We start from the raw sequence: 23,685 nt of genomic DNA on the forward strand, positions 1-23,685 counted from the left end.
GGGGGGGGACACAGCGCCCCCCCCGGACCCCAAAACTACCACAGCACCCGCAGCTCCACGTCACTCTTTATTCACCCCCCCACCCCCAAAACCCCCCCAAATGTCCCCAAAAACCGCGGCCCCTCCCCGGGGCCGCTGCCCGAATTGTCCGTGTCACGGTGATGTGTCCCCCCCCCAGCTTCGCTCCTGCAAAAAAAACCCCGGTGGGCGGGGGGGGGGCGGGGGGCGCTGCTTTGCGTCCCCCCGCACACGGGACACCCCGCTGATGTCACGGCCCGTCGCGATGACGTCACGATGACATCACTGCTGCTTGGAGCGCGGCCAGAACCGCCCGGCCAGGCCCCCCAGGAACAGCCCCGCCGGCTTCTGCTCCGCCAAACGCTGCTGCTCCTCCTGCCGTTTGGGGCAAAAAGCAGCCGTTATGGGCAAAACCGGGGGTCGCCCCCCCCGCCCCCGCCATGGCGCGGCCCTTGTGTCCCCCCCCGCGGTGTCCCCAACCTCCTCCAGCTGCGTCCGGCGCCGTTTAAACGCCGCCAGCGGATCCTCCTCCAGCGCGTAGTTCTCCAGCACCGTCCGCACGTCCTCCACCCCGCTGAGGGCGATGGCTGCCGGACAGACGGACGGGGCGTCACGAGGGGGCCGGGGAGGGGAAAGGGTTTTTTTTTTTCGGGGGGGTTTCACCCACTTTTGAGGAAGGCGGCGAGGTCGTAGAGCGCGCGGTCGTCGGAGCTGCCGTCCCAGCGCGGCAGCGCCAGCCCGTTGAACGGCTGCAGGCAAAAGGACTCGCGGCGACAATCCACGACCACCACCTTGGCCGGGTCTCTGTTGAGGCACGAAATGTCCTGGGGGGGGACAAAGAGAGGGCTGGCGGGGTGCTGGGGGACGCAGCACGGGGCGGGGGGACAGGGGGACAGGGGGACACGGCACGGGGCGGGGGGACACGGGGACACGGCATGGGGCGTGGGGACACGGGGACAGGGGGACACAGCACGGGGTGGGGGGACACGGGGACAGAGGGACAGGGGGACACAGCACGGGGCAGGGGGACAGGGGGACAGGGGGACACAGCACGGGACGTAGGGACACGGGGACAGGGGGACACAGCACGGGACGTGGGGACACGGGGACAGGGGGACACAGCACGGGGCATGGGGACACAGGGACAAGGGGACAGGGGGACACGGCCTGGGGCGTGGGGACACGGGGACAAGGGGACACAGCACAAGGCATGGGGACATGGGGACACAGCACGGGGCAGGGGGACAGGGGGACACAGCACGGGGCAGGGGGACAGGGGGAGAGGGGGACACAGCACAAGGCGTGGGGACATGGGGACAGGGGGACACAGCACGGGGCGTGGGGACACGGGGACACAGCATGGGACGTGGGGACACGGGGACAGGGGGACACAACACGGGACGTGGGGACACGGGGACAGGGGGACACAGCACGGGGCGTGAGGACACGGGTACACAGCATGGGACGTGGGGACACGGGGACAGGGGGACACGGCACGGGGTGTGGGGACACGGGGACATGGGGACACAGCACGGGGTGTGGGGACATGGGGACAAGGGGATGGGGGGACAAGGTGTGGGACAGGGGGACATGGGGACAGGGGGACATGGCCCTGGGCATGGGGACATGACATGGGGACATGGGAACACAGCACCGGGGAAACAGCAGAGGCGACACAGGCCCTGGCACAGCCATGGGGACAGGGGGACACAGGGGACATGGCCCAGAGGACATGGCCATGGGGACAGAGGGACGCAGCCATGGGGACAGAGGGACACACGGGACATGGCCACAGGGACAGAGGGACACAGGGGACATGGCCCAGAGGACATGGCCATGGGGACAGAAGGACACTGGGGACACAGCCACAGGGACACAAGGACACAGGGGACATGGCCACGGGGACAGAGGGACACAGGGACAGAGGGACACAGCGCCTGCCCCCCGTCCCCCACCTTGACGTGGTGCCCGTCCATGTAGCGCGTGGCGTCGCGGAACAGGCGGTACGAGACGAAGCCGTGGGGGTCGATGCTGTCGATGAGGGGGAACGCGGTCTGGGGGGGGGACACGGGAAACGGGGGGGTGAGGGGGCGGGGGACACCCCCCCGTGTCCCCCCGCCGTGTCCCCGTGTCCCCACCATCCCGGTTTCCGAGGTGAACACGACGATTTCGTAGAGCGGCGCGAGCTGCTGGAGGAGACTCTCGATCCCCGGGCGCTTCTTGAAACGCCAACCGGTGACGAGCTGGGGACACAAAGAGGGGGGGTCACGGCGGCGGGGGGGGCGGGGGACACGTTACCCCCCCTGGGGACACGTTACCCCCCTTGGTGACACGTTCCCCCCTTGGGGACACATCACTGACTTTGGAGACGTGTTCCCCCCTTGGGGACACGTTCCCCGACTTGGGGACACATCGCTCACTTTGGGGACACGTCACCCCCTTGGGGACAAGTTACCGCCCTTGGGGACAAGTTACCCCCACTTGGGGACACGTTACCCCCCTCGGGGACACATCACTTACTTTGGGGACAAGTTCCCCCCCGCTTGGGGACACGTTCCCCACTTGGGGACAAGTTCCCCCAACTTGGGGACACATCACTCACTTTGGGGACACGTCACCCCCCTTGGGGACACATCACTCACTTTGGGGACACATTACCCCCCCTTGGTGACGTGTTACCCCTCTTGGGGACAAGTTCCCCCCGCTTGGGGACACGCTCCCCGCTTGGGGACACTCACCGACCACTCGGGGTGCAGGAGCACGTCGGTGAGCTCGATCACCAGGGTGTAGGGCGGCTGGTAATAGGGGTCGCGCAGGGGGTCCGGGAGCAGTTTGGGGCTGGTGGGCTCGATGATCATCTGGGGGGGACACAGGGGGTGGGGACACAGGGGGTGGGGACGCCCCCCCCGAGCCAGCGCGTTGGGGACGGGGCGGGGAACCACCCGAAATGGAGAGAAACCCCCAAATTGAGGGTGAAACGACCTCAAAGTGGGGACAAAGCCCCCAAATTGGGGGTGAAACGACCTCAAAGTGGAGACAAAACCCCCCCAAATTGGGGGTGAAATGACCCCAAGGTGGGAACAAAACCCCCCCAAATTGGGGGTGAAATGACCCCAAAGTGGGGACCAAATCCCCCCAAATTGGGGCTGAAATGACCCCAAAGTGGGGACAAAATCCCCCCAAATTGGGGGTGAAATGACCCCAAAGTGGGGACAAAATCCCCCCAAATTGAGGATGATTCAACCCCCAAGTGGAGAGAAACCCCCCAAATTGGGGTGAAACGACCCCAAGTGGGGACAACCCCCCCGCAAAGAGGGACAAGTGTCCCCCAGAATGGGGACAAGGGGACCCCAAAACGGGGACACGACTCCTCAGAACAGTGACGAGGGGGAACGAGGATCCAAAACGCCCTAAAATGTCCCCGAATCGACGCGAAACGTCCCCAAAACGCAGACGAAGGTCCCCAGGACGGGGACGGCCACCCCCAGGGGCACCAAAAAAGGGGGAAACGTCCCCAAAAAGGGGCCCCCACGCACCTGCCTGTAGTCCTTGAAGTATTTGTAGGTCCTGCGGAGCTGCTGGATGCCCACGGGGTCTGCGGTGACAATGGGGTGACAATCACGGTGTCCCCAAGGGGGGTGACACCCCCCCTGCCGCCCCCCCCCGTGGGAAGGAAGCACCAAAACGCCCCCAAAAAAGCCCCTTTTGGGTCACGACGGGGTGCGAAAAACGCCGTAAAAGCCGCCGGGTGTGACACCGAGGTGACAAATGGCCCCGAGGACGCGATGTCACCCCCCCCGAGGGGGGTTGGGGACGTCACTCACCGGCATCGAACTCATCGGGGATCTGTGGGGGGAACGGGGGGGTTAAAATGGGGATGTGGTGACATCGGGGGTGACACCGGGGGAGGTGACGGCGACAATTTGCACGTAGGTGACGCCGTTTCTGATGTTGTCACTCCCCCCCTCCCCGGTGTCATTGTCACCTGTTTGGCCCCCCCACTTGTCAACCCGTTTGATGTCCCCGTGTCCCCCGGACATGGGACAATTGGCACCTTCCCCTCCCTGGGGGGCCACGCATCAAAAACCTCCAAAAAAGGGGGTTTGGGGGGAGAAAAACACATCACCTGGGGACACATCACTCACTTTGGGGACACGTTACCCCCCTTGGGGACATGTTATCCCCCCTGGGGACACGGGGCAAGAAAAAGACTCCAAAATAAAGGAAAAAGCGGACGGGGGGGCAGGAGGGGATGGGGAGACATGGGGAAGGTGCCGCGTCCCCAAATGTCCCCAGAGGGCAGGGAGGGGACACCGGCCTCACCTTGGCCCCGTGCTCGTCCACCGCGTTGGTGCCTGTGGGGGGAACGCAGGTGAGGGGGGGACGCGGTGATGCTGGGGACACTGGGGGGACACTGGGGAGACACTGGGGGGACACCGCGGGGACAGCGGGGGACACCGAGGGGACAGCACGGGGGACACTGCGGTGACACTGAGGGGACACCGGGGGACACTGAGGGGACACTGAGGGGACATCGCGGGGACACTGAGAGGACACCGGGGGGACACTGGGGGAACAGCAGGGGATACTGGGGGACACCGGGGGGACACCACAGGGACACTGAGGGGACAGCGGGGGACACCGAGGGGACAGCACGGGGGACACTGCGGTGACACTGAGGGGACACCGGGGGACACTGAGGGGACACCGGGGGGACACTGGGGGAACAGCAGGGGATACTGGGGGACACCTGGGGGACACCGAGGGACACTGAAGGGACAGTGAGGGGACACCGGGGGGACACTGGGGGACACCTGGGGGACACCGAGGGACACTGAAGGGACAGTGAGGGGACACCGCGGGGACACTGAAGGGACACCGCGGGGACACTGAAGGGACAGTGGGGGGACACCGAGGGGACAGCGGGGGGACACCGAGGGCCAGCAGGGGACACGGGGCCGCTCACCGAAGATGTAGACGATGGCGACGCCGCCGCCGGCCCCCAGCAGCCCCGCCAGCCGCAGCGCCACCCGCCGCGCCCGCGCCACCCGCTCCCGGCGCTGCCGCTCGGCCTCCTCCTCCTCCTGCCGCCCGGGGGGGCCCTCGGGGACCTGGGGGGACGCGGGACTAAGGGGAGCCCGGGGACACCCCCAGGGGGACAAAGGGGAGCCCTGGGGACACCCCCAGGGGGACAAAGGGGAGTCCTGGGGACACCCCAGGGGGGACAAAGGGGAGCCCTGGGGACACCCCCAGGGGGGACAAAGGGGAGCCCTGGGGACACCCCAGGGGGACAGGGGACAAAGGGGAGCCCGGGGACACCCCCGGGGGGACAAAGGGGAGCCCTGGGGACACCCCAGGGGGACAGGGGACAAAGGGGAGCCCGGGGACACCCCCAGGGGGGACAAAGGGGAGCCCTGGGGACACCCCCAGGGGGGACAAAGGGGAGCCCTGGGGACACCCCAGGGGGACAGGGGACAAAGGGGAGCCCGGGGACACCCCCGGGGGGACAAAGGGGAGCCCTGGGGACACCCCAGGGGGACAGGGGACAAAGGGGAGCCCGGGGACACCCCAGGGGGGACAGGGGACAAAGGGGAGCCCTGGGACACCCCAGGGGGACAGGGGACAAAGGGGAGCCCGGGGACACCCCCGGGGGGACACGGGGACAAAGGGACCCCCCCAGGGACACTCGGGGACACCCCGGGACGGCCGCAGCCCCTCCGGGGACGCCAGAACCGGGAACGGCCAGAGAGGCCCCGGGGACACCCGGGGACACCCGCGGGTTTTCCCGCCCCTCAGGCCCAGGCCCAGGCCCAGGCCCGGCGCTGCCCGCCCGGCTTCAGCCCCACCTGGTGCCGCCGCAGCCGCTCCCGCAGCACCTCGGCGGTGGCCCCGGAGGCCCCGGAGGCCCCGGCGGCCCCGGCGGCGCCGCTGTGGGCCCGGCCCAGCGCGGAGCGGACCCGCCGGGCCCCGAGGGCGGCCCGGACCCCGCGGACCCCACAGGCCGCAGCCGCCGCCGCCATCTTTCCGTACGGCACTGCGCAGGCGCGGCGGTGGCGGCCAATCCCCTTCCTGCGCGCACAGCCAATCAGCGACGGCGGAGGGGAGAGTAGGGGAGGAGTCGGGACGCGAGAGGCGGGGCGTGAGGGGTGACGACCAATGGCGGCGCGGCTGCTGGCCAATGGTGGCGGAGGGGAGGCGGGGCCGGCGTTGCGAGAGCCAATGAGAGAGCAGGCGGAAGCGGAGGGGGCAAAACACGTGCGCGGCGGCGCGAAACCCGCTTCACCCGCCAAAGTTTATGGGGAGGGAGGGGGGTCCCGGTTTAACCCCCCCGATGCGGCCCCACTGGGGTCACAGTCCAACCCCCCCCCGCGCCCCGTTCCAACCCCTTCCCAGCCCCACGGCGGGGCCGGTTTAACCCCCCCTCTCCCCAGCCCCGGGGGCACAGGGGTCCTAATTCAACCCCCCCACCCCGACCCCGGTTCTGTGGGGCGGGGGGGGGCCCCGGTTCCCCACCCTCAGCCTTATAGAGCGCCCCCCCCGCGGGAGGAGAGCACAGAAGAGGTGGGGGCTGCACCTACAGGCGTTTATTTGACACCTAAACCTCACTACAACCAGCAGAGAAGGGGGGAAAAAAAAGGAGAAGTGGGATAGCAATAAAACAGGGGGGGGACACGCAAAGAAAGTGGGGGGCAGCGGGGCGGGGGGGGCGCGGGGGCGCCCCCTCAGGCCTCCAGCAGCTTGCCCAGGAAGCGCAGGTTGAGGATCTTGAGCTGCTCCTCCAGGTCCATGCGGACGATCCCATCCTCGCCGTCGATGCTGAGCAGGATCCCGGTGGCTTCCCGGTCCTCCCCCAGGATCACCTTGACCTTGGGAGGGGCGGGGGGGGGGGTGTTAGTGCCGCGGGGGGGCGGGGAACGGGGGTTTTGGGGTGTGGGGGAGGATCCCAGGGGGGATTTTGGGGTCCTGAAGGGGCTGGGGAAGCACCTGAGGGGATCGAGAAGGTCCATAAAGGACCATGGGGGAGCATTTTGGGGGGGGCCAGGATGGCGGGGGGGCCCTGAGGGGCTGGGGAGGGGCCCGGGGGGGTCGGTACCTTGTTGCTCTTGGTGGGGGTGACGGGTTCCAGGTGCTCGCTGGAGATGCTCACGACCTTCTCGCTGTCCTTCAAATACACCGAGCACATCCCACCCTACGCGGAGGGGGAACAAAACGGGGGGGTCAGCACCACCCTGAACCCCCCACCCCCCCAAAACCACCCCCCCCGGGGGCTCACGGTGACGCTGCGGATGACGCCGGTCTGTCCCACGGCCTGGCTGTCCAGGTACGTGTCCTTGACCTTGACCTGGATGTCGGTGGTGACCCAGTCGCTGGAGTTCTGCTCGATGCCCGAACCGGGGGTGTGGGGGTTGTACCCCCCCGGAGAGGGGGCGCCGGGGGTCATGGGGCTGTAACCCACCGGGCTGGGGCTGGGACTGGCCTGGGGGGGCGAGAGACAGAGTTAGGGGGGGTATGGGGGGTTCTGGGGGGGGGGAAAGAGGGGGTTTGGGGGGGCTTAAATGAGAGTTTGGGGGGTTTAAGGGGGTGGGGGGGCAATGAGGGGGTTCAGGAGGAGTTTGGGGGACAATGAGGGGGTTTTGAGGAGGAGTTTGGGGGTGGAGGGGAACAGTGAAGGGGTTTTGGGGGGTGTAGGGGGGGTTCAGGTGGGTTGGGGGGCTCGGGGGGGTTTGGGGGGTTCAGGGAGGGTCAGGAAGGTTTGGGGGGCTCAGGGGGGTTCAGGGAGGTTTGGGGGGCTCAGGGGTCTCTGGGGAGGACTCAGGGGGGTTTGGGGGGCTGAGGGAGGGTCAGGAAGGTTTGGGGGGCTCAGGGGGGTTCAGGGAGGTTTGGGGGGGTCAGGGGTCTCTGGGGGGGCTCAAGGAGGTTTGGGGGGCTCTGGGGCATTCAGAGGAGGTTGAGGGTCTCTGGGGGGGTTCAGGGAGGTTTGAGGGGGCTCAAGGAGGTTTGGGGGCCTCAGGGCGGGTCGGGGGGCTCTGGGGGGGCTCAGTGTTTTTGGAGGTACCTGGTAGGCCACGGGGGAGGGCGTGGGGTGGTAGGAGGCGGCGAGTGGCTGTTCTGGTAGCCCGGGGGGCTCACAGGGGTTTGGGGGCTCAGGGGGGTCTGGGGGCTCTCAGGGGGGTTTGGGGGGCTCAGGGGAGGTCTGGGGGTGTCCGTGGGGTTTGGGGGTACCTGGTAGGCCATGGGGGAGGGCGTGGGGTGGTAGGAGGCCGGCGAGTGGCTGTTCTGGTAGCCCACGGGGCTGGGGGCCACCTGGTGGTAGCTCTGCGGGGAGGGGCTGGGCTGGTAGGAGCCCTGGGGGGAGGGGACGGCGTAGGGGGAGAACTGCTCCGTGTTGTACCTGGGGGGACAGCGGGACACCCCGAGTCGGGGGACGGCGGGACGCCCCGAGGAGGGGGCGGCTCCTCTCCACAGGCCACGATTTGGGGTCCCCCGGGGGGATTTCGGGCCTCCCAGGGGGGATTTGGGGTCCCCTGGGGGCAGCTCCTCCCCACAGACCACGATTTGGGGTCCCCCGGGGGGATTTGGGGCCCCCCGGGGGCAGCTCCTCCCTCCAGGGCACGATTTGGGGTCCCCCAGGGGCAGCTCCTCCCCCCAGGGCACGATTTGGGGTCCCCCGGTGGAGATTCGGGGTCCCCTGGAGGGGATTTGGGGTCCCCCCCCAACCCAGCATCCCCCCAAAGTCGCAGTTTTGGGGTCCCCCACAAGCAGCTTCCTCCACCCAGGGTTGTGATTTGGGGTCCCCCTGTCCCCCCAAAGCTGCATTTGGGGGTCCCCCATTCCCACCATTGGCCCCAATTTGGGGTCCCCCCTGACCCCGCATTCCCCCCACAGCCACATTTTATTGTCCCCCCCACTCCACCATCCCCCCAAAGCCCCAGTTTTGGGGTCCCCCCATCCCCCCAAACCTTAATTTGGGGTGCCCCTGTCCCCCCAGAGCCCCAATTTGGGGTGTCTCCCCCCAGGTTTTGGGGTCCCCACTCACATGGCGGGGGTGCCGGGGGTCTGGGGGTTGTAGGGCTGGGTGACCTGTGGGGATGAGGGGTCGGGGTACCCCGGGGTTTGGGGGTTCGGGGTCCCCCCATATCCTTGGGGTGAGGGGGTGGGCTCATCGTCGAAGCCGTACTCGAAATCCTCATCCGCCCTGGGGGGGGACACAGAATTGTCACCGTGGTGTCCCCAAAGAGGGGGGGGCCACCCTGAAAAGGGGGAGGGGGACACCCCCAGGAATGGGGGGGCCACCCCAGGAACGGGGGGACCCACCGGGACGGGGTGTTGGGGTTGTTGGGGTCCCAGGCCCCGCTCTGCGCGGGGGTGCGGCTGCCGTCGTGCAGGGGGGTCTGCGAGCCGTAGTGGGGGGTGCGGCTTCCTGGGGGGGGCACAGGGGGGGCGTCATTGGCCCCTGGCCTCCCTGAGTCCCCCCCAAAACCCCCCGTGTCCCCCAAAGCCCCCCAAGTCCTGTCACCATCCCTCGAGCCCCACCATGTCCCCAAGGTCCCACCTCACTCTGTCCCACCCCCCCATGTCCCCAAGGTCCCACCTCACCCTGTCCCACCCCCCCATGTCCCCAGGGTCCCACCTCACTCTGTCCCACCCCGCCAGGGTCCCCCCGTGTCACCCACCGTCGTGCAGGGGGGTCTGCGACCCATACATGGGGGTCCGGGACCCGGAGCCGTACATGGGGGTCTGGGAGCCGTACATGGGGGTGCGTCCGTACGACGACGTCATCCCCCCGCCGGGGCGCCGTGACCCCCTGTGGGGACAACGGGTGGGTCAGGGAGGGGACAGGGACACCCCCAAAGAGCCTGGGGGCTCCCAGGGCCACCCTGACCCATTTGGGGTCCCCAAGGGCGACCTTGACCCCTGAGTGGGGGCCTACAAGGGCCACCATGTCCCCTTTGGGGGTCCCCAAGGGCCACCCTGACCCATTTGGGGTCCCCAAGGGCGACCTTGACCCCTGAGGGGGGGCCTACAAGGGCCACCATGTCCCCTTTGGGGGTCCCCAAGGGCCACTCTGACCCATTTGGGGTCCCCAAGGGCGACCTTGACCCCTTGCGGGGGTCTGCAAGGGCCACCGTGTCCCCTTGGGGGCTCCCAGGGCCACCCTGACCCATTTGGGGTCCCCAAGGGCGGCCTTGACCCCTTGGGGGGGTCTGCAACGGCCACCGTGTCCCCAAGGGCCACCCTGACTCATTTGGGGGTCCCCAAGGGTGACCTTGACCCCTTGAGGGGTCCCCAAGGGTCACCCCAACCCCTTGGGGGGGTCTCCCAGGGCCACTCTGAGCCCCTGGGGGGGGCACTCTGACTCCGTTCGGGGGTCCCCAAGGGTGACCTTGACCCCTGGCGGGGTCTGCAAGGGCCACCGTGTCCCCTTGGGGGGTCTCCCAGGGCCACCCTGACCCCCTGGGGGGGCACCCTGATCCCTGGGGGTCTCCCAGGGCCACCCTGACCCCCTGGGGGGGCACCCTGACCCCCGGGGGTCCCGGTGCCCCCACTCACACGGTGGTGAGGCGCTGCCGATCCACCGAGATGGTTTGGCACGTCGAGTGCAACTCCACGCGCGCTGTCGACTCCGTCGCGTCCTTCACCACCCCGATGTAACCTGGCGGGGACACAAACACACAAGCACCGGGGGGGGCTCAGGGTGTCCCCAAGGGTCCCCTCTGTCACTCGGGGGGGGGTGACAAAGCGCCACCCACCTTTGTAGGGTCCCTGGGAGATCCGCACCGTCTGCCCGATCAGGTCGTTATCGCGGCGCCCGCGGCCGCGGCTCATCCCGCCGCCCCCAAAACCCCCGCGTTGGCCTGGGGGGGACACAAACGGGTCGGGGAGGGGTCTTGGGGACACCCCCCCAGCTTTGGGGACAGCTTGGGAACACCCCCAGCACTCACCGGCCCCACTGGGGTGCATGGGGCTGCTGATCCGGGGGCTCATGGGGGCGAAGCCGCCGACGGTGAAATTGGTGACGTCCCGCGGCTGCCAAGGAGAAAACAGGAGTTGCGGGGAGGCGGGGGGGGACGGTAAAATAGGGGGGGGACGGTCCCCTGGGGGTGTCCCCAAGTGTCCCCACCTTGGAGCCGCCGGCCAGGACGAGGTGCCGGGTTTTGCAGACGAACATTCCGCCGTTTTCCACCAGTTTCTTGCAGTGCAGGAAGGCGAAGCCGCGGAAAAGGTGCCGGATCTCGCCCTCCCGGCCCTGCCCCGGCGAAACAGGGGGGGGGAACCCCCAAAAAATTAGGGGGAGAACCCCAAAGAGGGGACTGGACCCCCCTTGGAAATTGGGGGGGCAAAGAGGGACCCCAATTCGGCTCAGGAGGGACCCAGCTCAGCACAGGGATGGTCCCCTGGGCCGGGACAGACCCAGAGCACCCCTAAAATGCCATGGGGGGGCCCCAAAATGCCACGGGGGGGCCCAAAATGCCATGGGGGGGCCCCAAAAAGCACCACGAAGAACCCAGAGGGGACAAGGAGGGACCCCAAGAAACCCCCCATTGCCACGAGGGGCCCCCCAAGCATCAGAGAGTCCTCGAAACGCCACAAATGGCCCCAAAATCCCCAGAGGGGACCCCCAAACCCACCCCCCCAGGGCCCCCCCCGTACCGAGTGGGGCCCGTCGATGACTTTGACGATGTCCTTGACGTGGATGTTGTTCTGCTCCGAGTCCAGCGCCACGGCGAAGCGATTGTCCTTCTTCCTGGTGACCGCCTGGTGCCGAACCGTCACCACCTTCCCGTACATGTTCAGAACCTGGGGGGGTACAAATAAATAAAGATTGGGGGGGGGGACAAATAAAGATAAGGGGGGGACAAATAAAGATGGGGGGGGGACACAAGGGGCCGTGGGACAGACGAGGGGACAAACATCCCCATGGGGCCGGGGGACGCGCGAGCGCGGAACCCGCGGTGGTTTGGGGACGTTTGCCGCGGTTTGGGGACATTGGCGGCGTCCCCAAATGGGGGGGGACGTACCTGGAAGGTCTCTCGCTCCAGGCGCACGATGACCCCCACGGTTTGGGGGTCCAGCTGCACCAGCTCCCCCCATTCGTGCTGCCCCCCAACATCAACGCCCGAGGCCGTTTCAGAGCAAAGCTGCAGGTCCCGTGGCAAAACCTTCAGCTGGGGGTAAAAACCATCTAGACGTCACCGTTTCCCCGCTTTTTTCCCCCCAAAAAACACCCCGTTCGGGGGCCAAAGGTGCCTTTTTTTTGTGCCCCCCCATAAAAAAAAACCTCGTGCATGGTGAGGTCGGAGAAGAGGATGACAAAGTTTTCCTCCACGCGCACGATCAGCCCCGTGTCGCCCTCGTAGCGCCCAGCGATGACTTTGACGTGATCACCCATTTTGAAGTATTTCCGTAATTCCTGTGCCGGGAACTCCAGCATGTCCTGTTGTGGGGGGAAAAACACCGTGTTGTGGGGGGGAAAACACCAGGGGGGTCACAGCATTGTCCCCAGGGGGGTCCCCGACCTTCAGGTCCTCGTGTTTGGGCATGATGGTGATTTTGTTGCCGTCGACGCTGAGGATTTTGCCCTGGAGATTGATCAACTCGCCCTCGCAAACCTCCACGTTGTCGCCCGGTTGGAAGTTGTGCTCCCGTTCCTTCCCTGGGGGGGGACAACAGGGACAATGAGGGGACAATGGGGACAATGAGGGGACAACGGGGACAACGAGGGGACAAGGGGGGCAATGGGGACAGCCCCGTACCCGTGCTCTCCGTCACCACCTCCAGGTCGATGCCTTCGGGTTGATCCTCGAATTTTTCCAGCTCCGACAGCGTCGGTTTCACACCCTCCGTGATCTGCCCACAGCCCAGAATCGGCCCCGTTTTCCCACAAAACGGGTTTTTTTGGGGTGAAAGCAGCGGGTTTTGGGCCCGTCCCACTCACCACTGCCGACATGGCGAAGCTCTTGAACAGGAAACCCTTGCGGCTGTAGCGGTTGCCCTCGAAAATGAGAAAATCGCCGTCGGACGCCACGTCCCCTCCCAGGGACCTGGGGACAAAAGCCACGTCACCCCCCGCCCAGGGGTGAAAACGGTGAATTTGGGGGTTTTGGGGGGCGGTTTTGGGGGCACATCCGACGTCCCCGTCGCGGCGATGGTGACGCACCGGATCTTCTCGGCGTCGAAAAGCCGCTGGGGGGGTCGCTTGAACTTCTTCCTCTTGGCGAACCAGTCTTTCTGCGGGGAGGGGGCGTCAGCGGGGGGGGACGGGGTTGGGGACGGCGGCGTCGCCCCCCCGGCCCCCTCACCAGGCTCATCCGGGCTTTGATGCGGTCAAAGTCGATGCGGGGGATCATCTTGAGGGAGATCTGGTTCTGGCTGGGCTCCACGTAATCCACCTGCGACATGGGGCGGGTGACGAAGGGACACCTGGGGACACCCCGGGGACACCCCAGCGCTGCCGCCACCCCCTCCTCCAGCCACATATCAGCTCCCAGGGGCCACCACACACCGGATCTGCTGGGGCTGGGGGACAGGGGACAGCTGGGGACACCTTGGGGACACTCAGCGTCACATTAGGGACACCCCTGCTGGTGGGTCACCCCCTGGTCCAACCACAGCCCAGTTTCCCCAACGTAGATGTGACCCCAAAAACTTGATCTGCAGGGGCTGGGGACACGGGGACACTCGGGGACCCTCAGGGCCACCTTGGGGACACTGTGGGGACACTCGGGGCCACCTTGGGGACAGTCAGGACCACATTAGGGACGATCTTGCTGGTGGGTCACCCCCCTGGTCCAACCACATCCCAGTTTCCCCAACGTAGATGTGACCCCAAAAACTTGATCTGCAGGGGCTGGGGGACACGGGGCCACTTGGGGCCACCTTGGGGCCACTCGGGGCCACCCCTTTGTCACCTGGGCGATGTCGTCCTTGTAGATGCCCCTCTTGAGGCGCACCCAGGCCTTGGGCTTGAGGTTGGTGACCTCCTTGACCACCTTGAGCACGTCGGTCATCTCCTTGATGGGCACCATCTGCTGGTTCCAGTAGCCCACGCGCAGGTTGCCCACGCCCTCGATGGCCTGCTTGACGTGCGTCTGCTTGTAGGCCTCCACGTAGATGTAGCCCTTGACGTGCTCGGGGGCCACCACCGACTTGATCTGCAGAGGCTGGGGACGCGGGGACACGAGGGGACATGTCAGGGACACAAGGGGACGCGCTAGGGACACGTTTGGGATGGTTGGAGACAACCCCGGTGACGGGTTTTCAGCCCTGGTCCAACCACAGACCTGTTTCCCCAACACTGATGGGACCCTCGATGTGCTTGGGGGCCACCAAGGACTTGATGTGCAGGGGCTGGGGACACGGGGACACTTGGGGACATGTCAGGGACACATTGGAGACAATTGGGGACACGTCTGGGATGGTTGGAGACAACCCCGGTGATGGGTTTTCAACCCTGGTCCAACCACAGACCTGTTTCCCCAACACTGATGGGACCCTCGATGTGCTCGGGGGCCACCAAGGACTTGATCTGCAGAGGCTGGGGACGCGGGGACACGAGGGGACATGTCAGGGACACAAGGGGACGCGCTAGGGACACGTTTGGGATGGTTGGAGACAACCCCGGTGATGGGTTTTCAACCCTGGTCCAACCACAGACCTGTTTCCCCAACACTGATGGCACCCTCGATGTGCTCGGGGGCCACCAAAGACTTGATCTGCAGGGGTTGGGGACACGGGGGACAGTTGGTGACATGTCAGGGACACATTGGAGACAATTGGGGACACGTTTGGGATGGTTGGAGACAACCCCGGTGACGGGTTTTCAGCCCTGGTCCAACCACAGACCTGTTTCCCCAACGCTGATGGGACCCTCGATGTGCTCGGGGGCCACCAAGGACTTGATGTGCAGGGGCTGGGGACACGGGGACACTTGGGGACATGTCAGGGACACATTGGAGACAATTGGGGACACGTCTGGGATGGTTGGAGACAACCCCGGTGATGGGTTTTCAACCCTGGTCCAACCACAGACCTGTTTCCCCAACACTGATGGGACCCTCGATGTGCTCGGGGGCCACCAAGGACTTGATGTGCAGGGGCTGGGGACACGGGGACGCTTGGGGACATGTCAGGGACACAAGGGGACGCGCTAGGGACACGTTTGGGATGGTTGGAGACAACCCCGGTGACGGGTTTTCAGCCCTGGTCCAACCACAGACCTGTTTCCCCAACGCTGATGGGACCCTCGATGTGCTCGGGGGCCACCAAGGACTTGATGTGCAGGGGCTGGGGACGCGGGGACACTTGGGGACATGTCAGGGACACAAGGGGACGCGCTATGGATGTGTTTGGGATGGTTGGAGACAACCCCAGTGACAGTTTTTCAACCCTGGTCCAACCACAGACCTGTTTCCCCAACACTGATGGCACCCTCGATGTGCTCGGGGGCCACCAAGGACTTGATGTGCAGGGGCTGGGGACGCGGGGACACTTGGGGACACTCAGGGACACCTTGGGGACACCCTGGGGACACTCGGGGCCACGTCCCCCCCGCGCCCCCCTCACCGTGTCGGTGAACTGGTAGGCGATGAACTTGCGCATGAGGGCGATGGCCGTGGCGCGTTCCTCCCCGATCTGGGCCGAAACACAGCGATTTTGGGACCGGGGGGGTGGCAAAACCCGGCGATTCTGGGCGCGGGGGGGGGTGCAGCCCCTCCCCCCCACCCCCCATCCCCCACCTTGCACTTCACAGTCCAGAGATTCGGGTCCCTGCAGGGGGGGCGGGGAGACAAAAAACCACCAGTATCATCACTTTTGTCCCAATTCCCTCCTTTTACACCCCAAAACCACACACAGGTTTTTTTTATCCCCCTTCCCCCCCGCACTCCCGATTTCCTCCTTTTTCACCCTAAAACCACAAAGATTCCCCCTCCAACCCCATTTTTCTCCTTTCCCCCCCCCAAAAATCCAGCGCTTTTTATCGCCAAACCCCAATTCCCTATTTTTTCCCCCAAAACCCCAGTGGTTTCTCCCCCCTCCCCGCGAGCCCCTTTTTCTTGTGTTTTCCCCCCAAAACCAGGAGCTTTTTCTCCCCCTCTTATCCAAATTTCCTCCTTTTTCCCCAAAAAACACCCATTTGTTTTTTACCCCCCCACGAAACTCCTTTTTCTTTCTTCCCCTTGAAACCGTCGAGATTTTTACCCCCCAAAACCCCTTTTTCTTCCCCCATAAAACTCCCTTTTTCTTCTTCCCCCCCGAACAGTGTTTTTTCCGCCCCCCTCCCCAAAAAGGTGATTTTCCCGCCCCCCTCCGGACTCACTTGACCCCCGGCAGCAGCTGCTGTTGGGTGATGTCGTCCGAGAGCTCGTCGGAGCCGCCGTAAACGCTTCAAAATTAACGGAATTCACGAAATTATGACGGGGGGGGTTGCGGGGGGGTGGGGGTCGCGGGGGGGTCGGGGACCCCAAAACTCACGTTTCTCCCACTGAGGACTTGGCGTATTTTTTCATGTAATATTCCCCCAGCTCCTCCTCGCGCTGGTCCCTGGGTGGGGAATAAAACATGGGGGGGTCAGGGAGGCCCCCGGCGGACGGAGGGACGTGGGACGGACGGAGGGACGTAGGGACGGATGGAGGGACATGCGGACGGACGGACAGATGGAGGGACATGCGGACGGACGGACAGATGGAGGGACGCGGGATGGACTGAGTGATGGACGGAGGGACGTGGGGACGGATGGAGGGACCCAGAACAGATGGAGGCACGTGGGGACAGACTGAAAGACATGGGGACAGACACAGGGACACAGGACAGACTGAAAGGCATGCGGACAGACAGAGGGATGCGGGGCAGACTGAAAAACATGGGGACAGACAGAGGGACGCGAGGCAGACACAGGGACAAGGGGACAGACCGCGGGACAAGGGGACAGACAGAGTGATGCGGGACAGACTGAGGGACATGGGGACGGACTGAGGGATGCGGGGTGGACGGAGGGATGCGAGACGGACTGAGGGACAGACGCAGGGACGTGGGGACGGACAGAGGGACGCAGGATGGACGGAGGGACCGTCACCTCCAGAGGTTCTGCAGCCGTCGCGCTCCCGATCGATCCTCGTCCAGAACCACGTTGTCAATGTTGGAGGCTGCGGGGTGGGAATCCAGGCTTGTCACCCCCCGGGGTGACGGGGGCACGTTGTGGGGGGGGCACGGGACGTTGCGGGGGGGGTTGGGGACATTTTGGGGGGGTCGGGAGATGTTTTGGGGGGTCAAGACTCACCTTCGATCTCTTCTGCGGGAGGGAGGAGGAGGCGGTGGAGGATGGAGGGAAGAAATGAGGCAAAAAACCCCCCGGGGGGGGAAAAATCAGACGGGGGTAACGGGGGGGGGGAAGGAGCGGGGAGAGGAGGGAATGGGGAGTAAAAACGGGGAGGAAAACAGGAAAAATAGAAGGGAAAGGGAGAAAAAAATGGGAAAAAATACAGAGGAAAAAAGAGGGGAGAAAGGACCGGAAAGAAAGAACAAAAAAAAAGAGAAAAAAGGCAAGAAAAACGGTGAAAAAAGGAAAACAAAAGGAGGAAAAAAGGGTGAAAAAGGGGAAAAACCAAAGGGGAAGGAGAAAAGAGGGGTCAGAAAATGGGGGGTCAGGAAAAGGGGGGGTCAAAAAAAGCAACAGAAAAGCCCCAGGCGAGCGTAGATGAGATGAGTTAAGTGGACGGACACAGGAAGGGAAGGACAGACAGACACTGGGCGGGGTCCCCAAAGTTCTGGGGCTCCCCAAGGCCCCGGGGGGGTCCCCAAAGCCCTGGGGGGGTCCCCAAAGATCTGGGGGGGGTCCCCAAGTTCAGGGTGGGGCCAAAAAACCTGGAGGGGTCCCCAAGGTTCGGGGGGGACCCAAAAGCTCTGGGGGGGTCCCCAAAGCCCTGGGGGGTCCCCAAAGCTCTGGGGGGGCGTCCCCAAAGTTGGGGGGTTCCCCTCTGCTCACCTTTCTCCAGAATGTCCTCGGCTCCATCTTCCCACTGATCTTCATCCTCGTACTCATCGTCGACATCTGGGGAGGCCAGGGAGGGTGAGCGGGGCCAGGGGGGCCGCAGTGACCCCCCCAAACTCCACCATCCCCCCAAAACTCACCGGCCTCGTCCAGGATGAAGCCGCCGTGCCGGGGTTTCTTGGCAGGTCGGTCATCGTCTTCCTCCTCCTCCTCTTCATCGTACTCCTCCTCCTCTTCCTCCTCCTCCTCCTCCTTCTCGCTGGCACGTTCCTCCTCGGCCTGGGGGGGGTTAGGGGTTCAGGGGTTTGGGGGTTCAGGGGTTTTGGGGGTTCAGGGGCACCCCGGGGTGCCCCCCTCACCTCGGCCTCCTCGGCCTCGCTGCTGCGCTCGCTCTCGTCCTCCGAGAAATTGCTGTCGTCACTGTCCGACATGGCGGGGGCTGCGGGGGGAACGGGGTGAACTGGGGGGAACGGGGGGAACTGGGGGGAACGGGGTGAACTGGGGGGAACGGGGTGAACTGGGGGGAATGGGGTGAACGGGGTGAACTGGGGGGAATGGGGGGAACGGGGGGGAACTGGGGGAACTGGGGGGAACGGGGGGAACGGGGGGGAATGGGGGGAATGGGGGGAACTGGGGGGAATGGGGGGAATGGGGGGAACGGGGGGAATGGGGGGAATGGGGGGAACTGGGGGGAATGGGGTGAACTGGAGGGAACTGGGGGGAATGGGGGGAACGGGGTGAACTGGGGGGAATGGGGGGAACTGGGGGGAATGGGGGGAATGGAGTGAACTGGGGGGAACTGGGGGGAACTGGGGGGAATGGGGGGAACTGGGTGGGGAATGGGGAGGAACTGGGGGGAACTGGGAGGGAAATGGGGGGAATGGGGGGAACTGGGGGGAATGGGGGGAATTGGGGGGGGAATGGGGGGAACTGGGAGGGAAATGGGGGGAAAAAGGGGTGAACTGGGGGAGAACTGGGGGAGAACTGGGAAAAGAATGCAGGTGAACTGGAAGGAGAATGTGAAGAAATGGGGGGGGAAATGAGGGTGAACTGGAAGAAATGGGGTGAACTGGGGGTGAACTTGAGGGAATGGGAGTGAACTGGGAGGAAAATGGGGTGAATTGGGGGGAAATGGGGGCAAACTGGGGGTGAACTGGGGAGGAACTGGGGGTGAACTGGGGCGAAATGGGGGTGAACTGGGGGGGCTGGCAGGAAATGGGGTGAACTGGGGGGGAAATGGGGTGAACTGGGGGGGAAATGGGCAGGGGCTGGGGCGCAATGGGGGTGTCTGGGGGGTCCCGGGGGGGTCCCGGGGGTCTGAGGGGTCTCCGGTGACGGGGGGTGTCACAGGGGGTCTGGGGGTGCCCGGGGGGCTCCGGGGCTGCGGTAACGGGGTGTCCAGGGGTGTCCGGCGGCCCCACCCCCGGGATGGGCCCCACCGGGAGCCCCGGATCGGGCCCCGGGAGGCTCCGAAGGGCCCGATCCCCGCGCGGGGGGGGGGAACCCGCCGCCCCCGCCGCTTCCCCCCGGGGTTACCGGCGGCTCTTAGGCCTCAACCCGGCCCCGCTCCAGCTTCCGGTTCCGGTCTCCCTCCCGGTTCTCGGCTCCGGTGTGGCTCCCGGTTCGCTCGGCCTGGGCCTCGGCGCCGCGCCGGTTTCCGGTTCCGGTGCCAAGTTCCGGTCCCGCCCTCCCTCCCCGTCAACGCGTCTCACGGGGGCGTGGCCAGGCCTTGATTGGCAGCTGGCGGCGACGGCGGCGCCGAGGGGCCAAAAGGAGGAGGGACGCGAAGGCGGCGAAAGCGCTTGGAGGCGGCGGGAGCGACGTCACACGGCCGGGCCGTGACGTCACGGGGCAGCTTGCGTCACCCAGCGTCTGGGGGTCCCCCCCCCACTATCCCACCACGGGCACACAGGAACCAAAATCACAGAAAAACAGTTTATTTACCAAAAAAACAGGCGTTTTCTCCCCAAACCTGGGGGGGGCCAACACACCTGAATCCTCCCCAGAATTCAGGGGGGGCCAGTGCCCCAAAACCCAGGGCTGGGACCCCCCAACACCCCCCGTGGCAGTTCGGGGGGGGATCCCTGACCCCGGGGGGGGTCCCCAATAAATCAGGACCCCCCCAAATAAATCAGTCCCCCCTCCCATGCACACTCAGCCCCCCCCACATGGTACCAGGACCCCCCAAACCACCCCCATATCCCCCCTTGGCGGTTCGGGGGAGGGTCCCTGACCCCGGGTGGGGGCTCCCCAGTAACTCAAGGGCCCCCAATAAATCAGGACCCCCCCCAAATAAATCAATTCCCTCGCCCATGCACACTCAGCCCCCCACACATGGCACCAGGACCCCCCAAACCACCCCCATATCCCCCCCGTCAGTTCAGGTGGCAGGTCCCTAACCCCAAGGGGGGGTCCCCAATAACTCAGGGCCCCCCCGGGGGAGGCAGCTTGCCGGTGATCTTGTTGGCCCCCTCCAGCAGCGCGTTGTGAATGTCCTTGGCCCCCGCGATCTGGGCCTTGATGAGCGGCAGGTACTGGGTGTAGGGGAGGGTCTCCCCGGAGCCCCCCCCCTCGCCCTTGGGGGGGGCGGCCGGCACCAGCGCGGGGGCGTGTTTGGCGCTGTCGAAACTCTGCGAGAGGCACTCGTGGGCCAGGCGCTGAGGGGGGGACGCGGCGGGGGTCAGCAAGGGGTGGGGGGGACTCTGGGGGGGGCTGGGAACACGCTGGGGGGGTCCTGGGGGGTCTGAGGGGGATCCTGGGGGCTCTGGGCGTGTCACAGGGGGGTCTGGGGTGTCCTGGGGGAGTCTGGGGGGCTCTGGGGGTGTCACGGGGGGGTCTGGGGTGTCCTGGGGGAGTCTGGAGGGGTCTGGAGGCATCATGGGGGGGTCTGGGGTATCTTGGGGGAGCCTGGGGGGGTCTGGACATGTTGCGGGGGATCTGAGGGGGATCCTGGGGGCTCTGAGCGTGTCACAGGGAGGTCTGAGGGGGATCCTGGGGGTGTCTGGGGGGCCCGGGGGGGTCTGGGGTGTCCTGGGGGGGTTGGGGGAGAGAGGAAAAGGGGGCTGGGGGGGCCTGGGGGGCTCTGGGGGGCACAGGGGGTGAGGGGGGATCCCGGGGAGGGTCACTCACCAAGCAGAGCTCTAACTGGTCGCAAAGGGCGTAAAACTCCTCCAGGCTCTTGTCGAAACGCTGCAGGGGCCCCTCGGCGCTCTTCCTGGGGGGGCACTGGGGGTACTGGGGGCACTGGGATGGGGCTGGGGGGGACACAGCGGGGATGGGAGGGAGTGGGGGAGGCTTGGGGGGTGTTGGGATGGGGCTGGGGGGCACTGGGATGGGGCTGGGATGGGGCAGGGGGATACTGTGGGGTACTGGGATGGACCAGGGCGATATGAGGGGGCACTGGGATGGGGATGGGGGGCACTGGGGGGCACTGGGGGGCAGTGGGATGGGACTGGGATGGGACTAGGGGATGCTGGGATGGGACTGTGCGGCACTGGGATGGGGCTGGGGGGATACTGGGGGGTACTGGGATGGACCAGGGCGATATAAGGGGGCACTGGGGGGCACTGGGGGGGCCGGTCACTCACTGCCCATTGTCGATGTTCGAGTTCTGCACCAGGTTCTGCGCCGCCACCTTCATCAGGGTCTGGGGGGAACATAGGCGGTGAGGGGGAGACACACAGACCCCCCCGGCTCCCCCACGTGTCACCCGAGTCGTTCACTGGGGGGACACTGGGACACCCCCAGGGGCGGGGACATCCCCCGGGACCCCAAACCAAACCCCGCCCCTTCCCACGGCCCCGCCCCTGCATCTGCAGGCCACGCCTTCTCCCGGCGGCAAGCCACGCCCTCTGACAGCGGCAGGCCCCGCCCCCAGCCGCGGCAGAACCGTGTCACAGGCCATGCCCCCTCGCGGCGGCAAGCCACGCCCTCTGACAGCGGCAGGTCCCGCCCCCAGCCGCGGCAGAACCGTGTCACAGGCCACGCCCCCCTCGCGGCGGCAAGCCCCGCCCCCTGGCGGCGGCAGACCCCACCCCCTCGCTGCAGCACAACCCGTGTCGACAGGCCACGCCTTCTCCCGGCGGCAAGCCACGCCCTCTGCCGGCGGCAGGCTCCGCCCCCCACCGCGACAGAACCGTGTCACAGGCCCCACCCCCTCGCGGCGGCAAGCCCCGCCCCCTGGCGGCGGCACAACCCGTGTCCACAGGCCACGCCCCCTGGCGGCGGCAGGCCCTGCCCCCTCGCGGCGGCAGGCCCCGCCCCCCAGTGGGGCACAACCCGTGTCCACAGGCCACGCCTTCCCCGGCGGCAAGCCACGCCCCCTGGCGGCGGCAGACCCCGCCCCCTCGCGGCAGCACAACCCGTGTCCACAGGCCACGCCTTCCCCGGCGGCAGGCCCCGCCCCCCGGCGGCGGCAGCCCCGCCCACCTGCAGGCTGTCCTTGAGCTGCGGGATGAGCAGGCGGAACCGCTGCACCGGGTCGAAGTCCTGCGCCTGCGCGGCCGCCACCTGCGCCGGCAGCGGCGGCTGCCCGGGAGCTTGCCCCGGCCCCGCTCCCTGCCCGGGGGCTGCGGGCAGAGCCTGCGGCGGCGCGGGGCCCGGGGGAGGCCCCGGCCCCGGCCCCGGCCCCGGCCCCGCCGGCGGCGGCTGAGGGGGCGGCGCCGCCATCTCGCTGCGCTGCCGCTCCCGCCCGGGAAGTGACGTCAGGGGGGTCCTCGGCGCCGGAAGTAGGTGCCCGCCGCGCTGCCGCCATGGCGCCCACCATCCAGACGCAGGCGCAGCGGGAGGAGCCGGGACACCGGTAACGGCGGCGTCACCGCCGTGACGTCACGCCCGCCGCCGTGACGTCAGGGGGGCGGGGCGGGGGGGGCCGGTTCCGGGCCGGTTTGGGGTCCCCAAAGTGATGTCAGCCGGCGGGAAACGTCGTGACGTCATAGCGCACGGGGGGGGGGGTGTCCCCTCGTGACGTCATAGGGGTGCCTGTGTCGACTCGTGACGTCATAGGGGGCTGGGGGGTGCCTGGGTCGATGGGGGGGGACACACGTGGGTGCCTTGATGACGTCATAGCGCAGGTGGGGAGGGTGGGGGGTCGTCATGACGTCATAGCGCATGCAGAGAAGGGGGGGGCGGGGCCCGGACGCCTGGGTCCCCCCGCTCCCCTCCCCTCCCCTCCCCCCCCAGGCCCAGCTCCCACCGGACGCTGCCCGAGAGGTGAGTGGGGGAGGGGGATCCGGGGGTCAAAGGGCTTCGGGGACCCCCTGACCCCCCGTGACCCCCTGACCCCCCCGAACCCCCTGACCCTGTGACCCCCTGACCCGCCTGAACCCTCTGACCCTGTGACCTTGTGACCTCCTGACCCCCCGACCCCCTGACTCACCCTGACCCCCCATGACCCTGTGACCCCGACTCCCCTTGACCCCTGTGACCCCCTGACCCCCATGACCCTGTGACCCTCTGACCCCCCCCTGACTCCCCTTGACCCCTGTGACCCCCTGACCCCCCATAACCCTCTGACCCCCCGCCCCCTGTGACCCCCCATGACCTCCTGACCCCCCCGTGACCCCCTGACCGCCCCGTGACCCCCAGGTCGGGCGTCGTGTGTCGGGTCAAGTTCTGCAACAGCCTCCCCGACATCCCCTTCGACCCCAAGTTCATCACCTACCCCTTCGACCAGAGCC

The 23,685-nt window shown here is 66.7% G+C and overlaps 3 protein-coding genes and 1 long non-coding RNA gene across 5 annotated transcripts; 1 reads left to right on the top strand and 3 right to left on the bottom strand.

Moving 5' to 3' along the window:
* Positions 1 to 101: 101 nt before the first annotated feature.
* TIMM50 (translocase of inner mitochondrial membrane 50) lies at positions 102 to 6,038 on the bottom strand. The gene is made up of 11 exons (XM_065655184.1): positions 5,865 to 6,038; positions 4,985 to 5,129; positions 4,342 to 4,373; positions 3,843 to 3,864; positions 3,555 to 3,613; positions 2,757 to 2,876; positions 2,157 to 2,261; positions 1,974 to 2,072; positions 686 to 842; positions 499 to 605; positions 102 to 393 (listed from the first exon to the last, which is right to left on the bottom strand). Exons 1-11 carry the CDS (start codon positions 6,036 to 6,038, stop codon positions 301 to 303), a joined length of 1,113 nt encoding a protein of 370 aa, XP_065511256.1. The 3' UTR covers positions 102 to 300.
* A 555-nt stretch (positions 6,039 to 6,593) lies between these two features.
* On the bottom strand, positions 6,594 to 19,679 carry SUPT5H (SPT5 homolog, DSIF elongation factor subunit). 2 transcript variants are annotated; one of them, XM_065655163.1, is made up of 30 exons: positions 19,544 to 19,679; positions 18,367 to 18,446; positions 18,148 to 18,286; positions 18,002 to 18,067; positions 17,297 to 17,308; positions 17,093 to 17,162; positions 16,492 to 16,560; positions 16,337 to 16,402; positions 15,756 to 15,786; positions 15,583 to 15,651; positions 13,929 to 14,180; positions 13,320 to 13,409; positions 13,178 to 13,248; positions 12,956 to 13,061; positions 12,774 to 12,867; positions 12,537 to 12,673; positions 12,299 to 12,454; positions 12,039 to 12,185; positions 11,671 to 11,817; positions 11,141 to 11,266; positions 10,962 to 11,046; positions 10,770 to 10,874; positions 10,570 to 10,672; positions 9,693 to 9,823; positions 9,334 to 9,439; positions 9,056 to 9,214; positions 8,242 to 8,410; positions 7,292 to 7,495; positions 7,112 to 7,207; positions 6,594 to 6,884 (listed from the first exon to the last, which is right to left on the bottom strand). In XM_065655163.1, exons 2-30 carry the CDS (start codon positions 18,436 to 18,438, stop codon positions 6,741 to 6,743), a joined length of 3,222 nt encoding a protein of 1,073 aa, XP_065511235.1. In that variant the 5' UTR covers positions 18,439 to 18,446; positions 19,544 to 19,679; the 3' UTR covers positions 6,594 to 6,740. The 2 variants fall into 2 exon arrangements, with proteins under 2 accessions (XP_065511235.1, XP_065511236.1); XM_065655164.1 differs by lacking the exon at positions 17,297 to 17,308.
* A 249-nt stretch (positions 19,680 to 19,928) lies between these two features.
* Positions 19,929 to 22,731, bottom strand: MED29 (mediator complex subunit 29). The gene is made up of 4 exons (XM_065655193.1): positions 22,436 to 22,731; positions 21,595 to 21,653; positions 21,137 to 21,221; positions 19,929 to 20,664 (listed from the first exon to the last, which is right to left on the bottom strand). Exons 1-4 carry the CDS (start codon positions 22,673 to 22,675, stop codon positions 20,431 to 20,433), a joined length of 618 nt encoding a protein of 205 aa, XP_065511265.1. The 5' UTR covers positions 22,676 to 22,731; the 3' UTR covers positions 19,929 to 20,430.
* Positions 22,642 to 23,679, top strand: LOC136001134 (uncharacterized). The gene is made up of 3 exons (XR_010607758.1): positions 22,642 to 22,808; positions 23,189 to 23,218; positions 23,594 to 23,679. It is a non-coding gene; the product is annotated as an uncharacterized LOC136001134 (long non-coding RNA).
* Positions 23,680 to 23,685: the final 6 nt, after the last annotated feature.

The sequence above is a fragment of the Caloenas nicobarica genome, chromosome 37 (assembly GCF_036013445.1).
Source record: "Caloenas nicobarica isolate bCalNic1 chromosome 37, bCalNic1.hap1, whole genome shotgun sequence".
Classification (NCBI taxonomy): domain Eukaryota; kingdom Metazoa; phylum Chordata; class Aves; order Columbiformes; family Columbidae; genus Caloenas; species Caloenas nicobarica.

Bases quoted from the DNA above. Each gene is read 5' to 3' on its own strand.
- TIMM50 (XM_065655184.1), bottom strand. From the start codon at position 6,038: ATGGCGGCGGCGGCTGCGGCCTGTGGGGTCCGCGGGGTCCGGGCCGCC. The intron at 2,073-2,156 runs GTGGGGACACGG...TCCCCCCCCCAG, and splicing joins TCACCTCGGAAACCGGGATG to ACCGCGTTCCCCCTCATCGA. The intron at 394-498 runs GTTGGGGACACC...CCCAAACGGCAG, and splicing joins GCCGGACGCAGCTGGAGGAG to GAGGAGCAGCAGCGTTTGGC.
- SUPT5H (XM_065655163.1), bottom strand. From the start codon at position 18,438: ATGTCGGACAGTGACGACAGCAATTTCTCGGAGGACGAGAGCGAGCGC. The intron at 12,674-12,773 runs GTACGGGGCTGT...GTCCCCCCCCAG, and splicing joins GGTGGTGACGGAGAGCACGG to GGAAGGAACGGGAGCACAAC. The intron at 11,047-11,140 runs GTGGGGACACTT...TCTCCTTGGCAG, and splicing joins TCCTGGCCGGCGGCTCCAAG to CCGCGGGACGTCACCAATTT.
- MED29 (XM_065655193.1), bottom strand. From the start codon at position 22,675: ATGGCGGCGCCGCCCCCTCAGCCGCCGCCGGCGGGGCCGGGGCCGGGG. The intron at 21,222-21,594 runs GTGAGTGACCGG...GTGCCCCCCCAG, and splicing joins TCGAACATCGACAATGGGCA to GAAGAGCGCCGAGGGGCCCC. The intron at 20,665-21,136 runs GTGAGTGACCCT...TCCCCCCCTCAG, and splicing joins ACCAGTTAGAGCTCTGCTTG to CGCCTGGCCCACGAGTGCCT.